Source organism: Numida meleagris, chromosome 1 (genome assembly GCF_002078875.1).
Source record: "Numida meleagris isolate 19003 breed g44 Domestic line chromosome 1, NumMel1.0, whole genome shotgun sequence".
NCBI classification, from domain to species: Eukaryota; Metazoa; Chordata; class Aves; order Galliformes; family Numididae; genus Numida; species Numida meleagris.
Genome location: NC_034409.1, coordinates 127855635 through 127864144, shown reverse-complemented (window position 1 = coordinate 127864144; position 8510 = coordinate 127855635). Strand labels below are relative to the sequence as shown.

The 8510-nt window shown below is 44.1% G+C and overlaps 2 protein-coding genes across 4 annotated transcripts in view; one reads left to right on the top strand and one right to left on the bottom strand.

The window, feature by feature from the left end:
- GTPBP6 (GTP binding protein 6 (putative)) overlaps positions 1 to 6465 on the bottom strand; it is a 10863-nt gene extending 4398 nt beyond the window's left edge. Inside the window, exons 1-6 of the mRNA XM_021411898.1 lie at positions 5997 to 6465; positions 3161 to 3298; positions 2653 to 2723; positions 1630 to 1760; positions 836 to 906; positions 265 to 423 (exon numbers count right to left, since the gene is read on the bottom strand). Of these exons, the coding sequence (XP_021267573.1) occupies positions 265 to 423; positions 836 to 906; positions 1630 to 1760; positions 2653 to 2723; positions 3161 to 3298; positions 5997 to 6387 (961 nt within the window). The 5' untranslated portion in view covers positions 6388 to 6465. The remainder of the gene's footprint in view (positions 1 to 264; positions 424 to 835; positions 907 to 1629; positions 1761 to 2652; positions 2724 to 3160; positions 3299 to 5996) is intronic.
- Positions 6492 to 8510, top strand: part of LOC110405967 (cohesin subunit SA-2-like) — a 56990-nt gene continuing 54971 nt past the window's right edge. For 2 of the 3 annotated variants that reach the window (XM_021411878.1, XM_021411869.1), the window contains exons 1-2: positions 6492 to 6637; positions 6976 to 7153. In XM_021411878.1, the coding sequence (XP_021267553.1) occupies positions 7110 to 7153 (44 nt within the window). In that variant the 5' untranslated portion in view covers positions 6492 to 6637; positions 6976 to 7109. The remainder of the gene's footprint in view (positions 6638 to 6975; positions 7154 to 8510) is intronic. The other variant, XM_021411886.1, reaches the window with a different exon arrangement.

Below are 8510 nucleotides of genomic sequence, written 5' to 3'. Positions count from 1 at the left end.
TTGCATTCCGATATTTTATTTAGTAAATTAGTTTGTTTCTCCTCAGATTGTTGCCGCTGTTCTTTGCTCTCAGGGCCATCTCCCTACCCTTTTCCCCTTTCCCCTTTTCCCGGGACGTGGGCCCTTGGGTCCCCCGTCCCCTTTGTCACGGAATCGGGCCTAACGCCCGTAAACCGTCGACATAAAATCAGACTGTGACTAGACATTCTAATTAAAAATTAGACAAGGTAAGCCTTTTTGTTTTACAATTTTGCTTTTGCTTACCACAATTAGTATAGCCCATTACTGAGATAATTGGAAACTCGCGTTTTCTGCGCTGAGTTCTGAGCAAAGATCTTTTTCTTCTTAGTTTCTCCAAGGCATTCCTAATTTTAAGTTCTTTTTCTCTCAAGAGACGATTCTGTGTCTCCATGAAAGTTTCACCTGAAAAATACGTAAGAGTAATTGGCAGAACAGGGAAACGGAGTGAGTTACCACTAGAGCATATGACATTAAAAATAAGCAACTAAAACTATGTACTCTTGCCAAAGATAGAATCAGAGCGATAAATAATTATTAAAACGTATTCTAAGCACTTCAGAAGGACCACATATGCTTATGATAAACTTCTGTGGTAACAAATACTCTGCACATGGCCACATATAGAGCATTAAAACTTTATTATGGTCACAACTGAAGTTACTTTCCAACACATTTTTTGTATGTTCACTTAATTAAGATGCAGAACACAAACTGCCTTTCTTCCCAGCCTTCCCCAGTAAAATAAGATGCCATTAAATATGTTTAATTCTGGAGAAAAAAAATCCTCTAATTCGTGAGAATATTTAGACTTTACCTGAGCCCATGATGTATCTAGATCCACCTCTCTGCTGATCTAGATGAGACACCTCAGTTTTTAGATTTGACCTGGTGGTGCAGTAATAATTAATTAGAAGCAGGCTCCTTTAATCAAGCTATCTTAAAATGCCTAGTAAAAACGAAGCACTATTGACATTCTAACAGTACAGATGAAAATACTAGAAGAAAGAGGTGTAAACAAAGATTGCTCATGGTGAGAAGCCTGGTGAAAGAATCAATTATTTCTGGCTCCTCAACTGTGGTTTGAAAAATCATGCTAATCAGTAAATGATACTGGCTGTTCTGAAATTTCAGAAAGCCAGAGATGCCTCTGATATATCCATGCAACTCACATCAGCTTCCATGTGCACATGTTTCCATGCCATGTAATACAGTAATGCAGAAAATTCAGATAAAAATTAACGCCTTTAATTTTTCTTGTTTATAGCTTTCCTTATTATATCTATTTATACTATATAGGAAATACACCTATCCTAATTCCTACAGTATTACAATTCATCTTCCACATTAGAAAGAACTAGGAACTTTTAAGTAGAAATACATTTTGTAACATTATTTACTCAACACTCTGGTTTTGCCTTTCAGTACTGTAAGAGTTTAAGGCGATTACATTAAAGCAAATATTTCAGTGTTCTAGGCAATCATTGAGAATAGGATGGCATATCCAAAACAGTGTCATTTTTCTTTACAGTACAGTATTACGCTGTTAGTTAAAGAAATTGTCACCAAAATATGGAAAAATCAGGATGTACTTTGGGCAACTTGAGGTACCTGAGGAGTGGAATTTCAGCCAACGCAATCTGGAGTTTTGCTTCCTTAGTTCGAGCATTACAACGAAAAATAAGAAGTACAACTGTGTATCTGTCAAAGACCTTCACGCCCCAGGCATCTTCCAGTTCTTTCTTTAGCCATGTAAAACAAAATAACCTAGATGTTTTCTGCCCAATAACAGAGTATCAGTAAATCGCTTAGTACACAGAATTACAGTTAGCTGGTGGGCACCTGAACTCAGAGGATTCTCTTTAAATGGATGGATAATGATTACGAGCACCCAAAATCAAAATTTTGATTGGGCAGGAAGAACAATGAAAGAGTTCAGAAGGTACAACTTTATATGTAGGCTCACTGAATTCAACAAGAATCTTTTTATTGCCTTGAATAGATTCTGATAACAGCTTTATGGGACGCACCACAGCATTAAATAATGAAAAATCTCAGTGGTTAAGCCCTTACAAAAAACAATTACTAAATGCTCCTGTGGCAAAAGGAATGGATAATAAAGAAAAAGCAAAATGGTTATTGACATTAAATATGTATATATATAGGTAGAGAGGAAGCCAGGACAATTATTGCATGACCAGCCTTCCCCGAAATACTAAACCCCTCTCACCACAAACTGCACAAATTCAAAAAAAGAGACTCAAAGTACTTAAAGTATGCAGCAGTTCCCCATCACCATCTCTAAAAATCAGAATGATCTGAGCGATTCTCGTACACTTTCTTGAATCAATGCCCTGTTGAATTGCACTAAGACCCAGATTTGAGAAAAGCAGATTTTTAGTAAATCCAGTACTAAAAAGACTCACAATTTCATGCACAATAGCTGCATGAAATACCCTCACATCAGCTGGACAAATATAACAGGAATTAAGTTTCCCTTCGAGAAAACTCAGGCCAGTTGGCTTCATTTATTATCATTTGCATGTTCAGAGCCAGAACCAACCCTACTGATGTCATCAGCATCTTCCAAATAACACAGTGCAAAGAATATGATTTAAGATTATATTTAATTACCTTTGTTAGTGAAGATATTCTTTCCACATTCAAGAAGACAGCTGTCACATTGGGCATTTTTTTAATCTTTTCTAGAAGATGGATAACCATTACAAAATGCAGAGTTAGATGTCAAAACTCTTTTTAAAATATACAGAATATAGAACCATTTTGCACCGAGCACAGCACTCATAAAATACCAAATGACATCATACTCTTTGTCCACAGAACAGTTGTACTTGCACTAATTTCATACTATGTCAAAAACACCTGCCCTTCTCACTTAGGCCAATCACTTCAACATAGAGATTAAGTTGCCAGACATATTTTTAAATAAGCATGAGTGACTTCTATTTGGTGTTGCTTTTGTTACCTTTTAAAAACACCACTGAAGTTTGTTTGCAAAGCTGTTTGATGGATTTAAAAAAATCCTCCACTCTTCTTCAGTTTTTATACCCATCCTCAAATGGTTCAGCTACGGAAGCTTTCCTTCGACAAAGATGCAGTGCTGAAAAACCTCAGTTCTTACCTGTCAAAGCCTCGAAGTTTCCTTTGCCAAAAATGAACTTCTTGTCAGGATTTTTTGTAGGAATAATTATTTTATCTAAAATTGTCCAGTTCTGAAGGGTATCTACAAGAGCAACGGCTTCAGCAATCTGTAATTCAGCTTTAGAAACACACACAAAGAAAAAGAAAAGAATGTAACCTACCCGTTGCTGAAATTTCCAGTAACTACAAGACATGCATGAAGGGGGAAAGACTGTGCTTAACACCTAAATTCTACTAGCCTACTTATTTTAAACATCAGCATAGGCTGCTGTTTAAACTCATAGTTTGATGCAATTTTACTACACAAAAGTATCTTTTTACCTCTGTAAGTTACTTTTATGGTTTTTGATTTTGAAGAATTTTAAATTTTATAATCAAGAGAGCCTTTTGCCTAAACACTGTGCTTTATTCTTAAAAACTGAGATGAGTAACTGGGTTTAAAATAAACTGTTACTTTAGATGAGCACAAAACCACGTGACTAATTCCTTGCGGTTTTGTAGCAATATGTAAAGAATTATTAATATTGCATACTCTGTGTCTTAGTTTCAGCTGGGATGGAATCATTTTCTTCAGTGTCTGGTATGATTATATGTTTTGGTTCTAGGAGCAAAACAATGTTGATAACACACCAATGCTTATAGTTGCTGCTAAGCAGTGTTGTACAGAGCCAAGGCCATTCTCAGAGAAGGGCCTGAGGAGCTGGGAGGGAAGAGAATTAGGACAGCTGACTTAAACTGGCCAAAGGGATATTCCATACCATATAACGTCATGCAGAAGGAGTTTCGAAGGGAGGAGAAGTTCATCTCTCCCTCTCTTCTTTTGTTTGGTGGGCTAGTTGGGCATCGGTTGGGGTGGTGATCAATTGCTTGTGCATCACTTGTTATATACATTCATATAGACATACATTTGTATGTATATATATATGATAACTATTATCCTTTTTTTGTATCTTAGTTTTATCTCAACCCAAGACGAGGAGTTTTTTTTTTTTTTTCCCAGATTCCCTCTCATCCCACTGGAAAGTGGGGGAGTGAGCAAGGGATCATGGTGCTCAGCCACCTGCTGGGTTAAACCACAACAGTGAATGCGTTATCAGCATTGTTTTCCTCCTAGAACTACAACATAGCATCATACCAGACACTCCCAGGAGAATAACTTCCTCCAAGCTGAAACTAAGACACCTGCTGCTAACTCCATTAGTACTTGTTCATGTAAGGATGGACACTCATTTCTGAAGTGCTAAGGACACAGATTTCAATCTAGTTCATTAGTTCATTGTAAATATCTAGAGGGCAAAGCCCTGTATGAAATCACATGGGCTACAAAGGTGCATCCCATCAGCAGATTCAGCTTTGACTCGCCAAACTCCTTTCCAGAGGAGCTCCATCGCATTTCTCAAGACAGAAAAACATACTTCATATATTAAAGAGGTTACCTTGGTCCAAAAGGTAATATACTTTTTAAAGATAACCGTGCTCCTATTTCCCCTCATATTGCTAGTATTCCTCATCAAATGCACACTTCTGTGGTAACTATGGTATTTCAACAGTCGTTCCAAAGCATTTGTTGAGAATCCAGGCTCTTCATCTATGGGCCTAAATAAATGGTGAGGGAGCACTGCTATTCTTCCATACATTTGGACAGAAAGGTGCCTCTGTGCAAAGGCTGCTCCAAAAGTAATGCTTCCTATTTTATTATGTTGGCCTGTGACATCAGAGGCAAATATTGGTGGTACGGCAGTAGAGGTTGAACCTTTACACCTATGTTCCATTACATGTTGTTGCAGTGCAACAGATGGTAGCAGAGGGGCAGACTGACCAACTGGTATCTGATGTGGAAGTGTGTAGAAAGCAAAAGTGTTTCACTGAATGCCTCCATGCAGAAAAAATGGCACCCACTGACATTCATCAATGCTTGCTGAACCTTTATGAGACGAAACAGTGGATGTGAGCACAGTGAAGCTGTGAGTGGTGCGTTTCAGCAGTGGCACCAGAGATATGAAAGACAAACCACGTTCCACATGGCCATGCACAGCTGTCACCTCCACTGGTGCAGATTTTTATGAGCGTGGCATGCAGGCTCTTGATCATTACTGGCAAAAATGCCTAGCTAATGGTGATGGCTATGCTGAAAACTAGTATTTTGTGGCTGAGAATTTGCTCTATCAAATAATTTAATTTGCTCTTTGTATCTGTTGTAGTTTCCACGGAAATAAATAGGAGGCACTACTTTTGGAGTAACACATAGGTTGTTTTTTTTTTTCAGATCTACAATGGAAACAGTTATGTGCATCCTGTAAAAGTTACAAATTTTATTCTGTAAAAGGATAATTTGTTGTAATCTGTTGCACTTATGAAACTGAATGGAACTTTGGTTCGTCCGTGATAAACTTGAAAGCCCTAAGAAGAGGATTACAGGAGAATGTGCCACAGAATCACAGAATTGCTTGAGTTGGAAGGGACCCTTTAAGACCATCTAGTACAACTCCCTTTTAACGAACAAGGACACCTACAGCTAGATCAGGTTGCTCAGAGCCCCGTGCAGCCTGACTTTGGACTTCTCCAGGGACGGGGCATCCATCACCTCTCCGGGCAACTCGTGTCCCCAAGTAACCGCACAAAAGCACTCCTTCACACCCCTGAGGGCTTGCCCAGGGCCGTACCTTCCCTGCTCTCCCCTGCTAACCCTCCAGCCCGCTCCTGCGCAGTCCCAAGAACTACAAGCCCAGCCCGCCTGGCCCAGCCCCGCAGGAGCACCGGGGGCTGCAGGTGCCGCCGCCCGCCTGCCGCTCCCACCCACCCACCCACCCACACACCCGTGGTGAGCAGCGGCTTCTTCGGGCCCCACCTCACCGCCGGGTGCACCACAGCCACGCGGTGCGCGCCGGGCTCCGGCCCGAGCGGTGAGGGGCCGAGCAGCTCCTCCAGCTCCGCGTCATCTTCTTCATCCCCGTCCTCCTCTCCTTCATCATCTTCACCATCATCATCATCGTTAATATTATCATCATCCCCGCCGGCGCCCGCCGCTCCCTTCCACCGCCCCCTGCCGCCCGTCCGCCCGCCCGGCGGCCGCTGAGGAGCACACAGGCGGAGGGCAGCGGCGGCGCCGAGGGAGCGGCTGCACGGCGGCTTCAGTGGGCAGCGGGCCGCACCCAGCGCCCGGCGGCAGTGCAGCAGCAGCACCCGCGAGAGCCGCCCGGGCCCCATGGCGGGAGCGCGGCGGGAAGGCGGGCCGTTACGGAGACCCGGCCGCCACGGAGGCCGCACGCCAGCGGCGCTCTGCGAGTCTGCGCGGCCCGTCCCACGTGACCGCCATCTCCGCCTCCGATTGGCTGAGGGGCGGCCGTGATTGATGCCGGGCTGTGGGGCCGGGGCCCGGGCGGCTGCGGCTGAGGAGAGGGGAGGTGGCGTGGGTGCGCGCTCGGTCGTTGGGGTGCTGTCACCTCATAGCGGGCAGGTGAGCGAGCCTGGCGTCCTTCTGCTCGTCCTTATCCTTTTCCCTCTGCTTTCGGTGGGGCAGGGCCTCGGCCGCCGCCTCGCCGCTCTCGCTCGGCTCCGTGTGCGCGTCCAGGCCCGGCGGGCCGGGGCCGTTGCCTCCATAAGAAGGGAGCGAGGAATGGGGCCTGTGTGAGGGTATGGGGGGCAGCTCCTGCCGGCACGGGGCTCCCGCCCGCGGACCTTCCTCTTTGAATTAACTTCTCCCCCTCAGCTGTGTTCCTTCCTGCCGCTTGGCGGTGTGTGAGGAGTTAATGAGTTAATCCACAGTTAACCTTTCTCGTTTTCTCCTCTCGACAGTTTGCTGCCGCTCTGCCCGCAGGAGCCACGGCGGAGGAGCGGTGTCATTAATTTCTGAGCGCGGCCGAGTTCCCTCAGCAGCGGTGCCGGTCGGGTTAGCTCGCTGCCTGTGCTGCTGAAATAATGTAGTGGAAATGATAGCCGAGCCCAACGCAGCCAGTAACCTCCCCAGCCACAAGTAAGGCCCGACAAGGGGTTTTTGGTAATTAGGGGCGCTGTCCCTTGGGTTTGTGTTGTGGGAAAATGTGTCGTTGGGGGTGGGAGGGTTAAAAGGGGTGTTTGTGATGTGCTAGAGCTTGTTACCAGTGTCTGCGTTTTGTTACCTTTGGTGCATTGTTTAGCATCTTCTAAATGTGGTGTTTTATGCTGATCTTGGTCTTATTTCTGTGCCTTGTTCATTGGAGTGCAAATAAACCTAGCTTGAATGAGATATTAGGAGGAAACTCTTTACGCAGGGTGCAGTGAGGTGCTGTCACAGGCTGCCTAGAGAAGCTGTGGGTGCCCCATCCCTGGAGGCGCTCAAGGCCAGGTTGGATGGGCCCTGGGCAGCCTGAGCTGGTGGGAGGCAGCCCTGCCCATGGCAAGGGGTTGGAACTGGGTGGGCTTTGAGATTCCTTCCAACCCAACCATTCTGTGATTCTGGGAATAAAAATGGGCTGATTTATGGTCTTGGTACGTATGTTTGCTTCAGTAACGTTTAGAGTGCTGAAATGGAAGAGTGCTAAGTTGATCTGTGGCACTGTTGGCACTGCATATTCCTTGCCATCATAGAGCATAGGGAGAAGATGTACTTGTCTGTAGCTGCTTTCATAGGGATATGTCAAAGTCTCCCTCCACCTTTCAAAGTGTGTGTTTTTAGGTATCAAGTTGAGGCGATCTGTAAATCAATTTTGTCCATATTACTTAAAGAATGGTACAAGGGAGTAGAAAGAGTAGATACAAATAATAAATTTGATAAATGTGGGCATATCTGGTGTAGTTTCAAAGAGTGAAACTTCTTAAGTATCCAGCACCAATTGTTTCGGACTCATTGCAGCTTGTCCTTTGCTGTTCTGGTCACCTTCTGAGTAGGTGTGCTCCAGGTCTTTTGCTTCCCTAAGCTTTTGGAGGTGCATTGCCCCTAGTCCACGATGCCAATCAATGTAGCTTGCCAAATAGCCTTTCCAGAATGTTTCATCTGTAGCCAACCTTGCAGTGTCAAAAGTGGCAGGAAGGCACCTGTCAGTTGTTTAGCTGAGCTTCTGGTGTTGCCTCAAAAAGGTGAAGCAGTTAATTGGAAAATTCTATTGGTAGGATTTGTCCAGTAATGTAAAAGGAACAATTAGCCTACATAGGAATATAACCTCGGTGTTAAGGAGGTAGATTTCTTTTTGAGTCTCTTAAGTCTGCTCGAAGCATTTATTAAGTTGGGAAAACTGAACTCAGAAATTCTCACAATAGCCTTGTTTGAGGACTGGAAGAAGGGCTTTGCTTCCTTCCTGCTTCAAGTGTTTTTATCTCATTACTAACGCCTCTAGTGCTAGTGAAAGAACTGT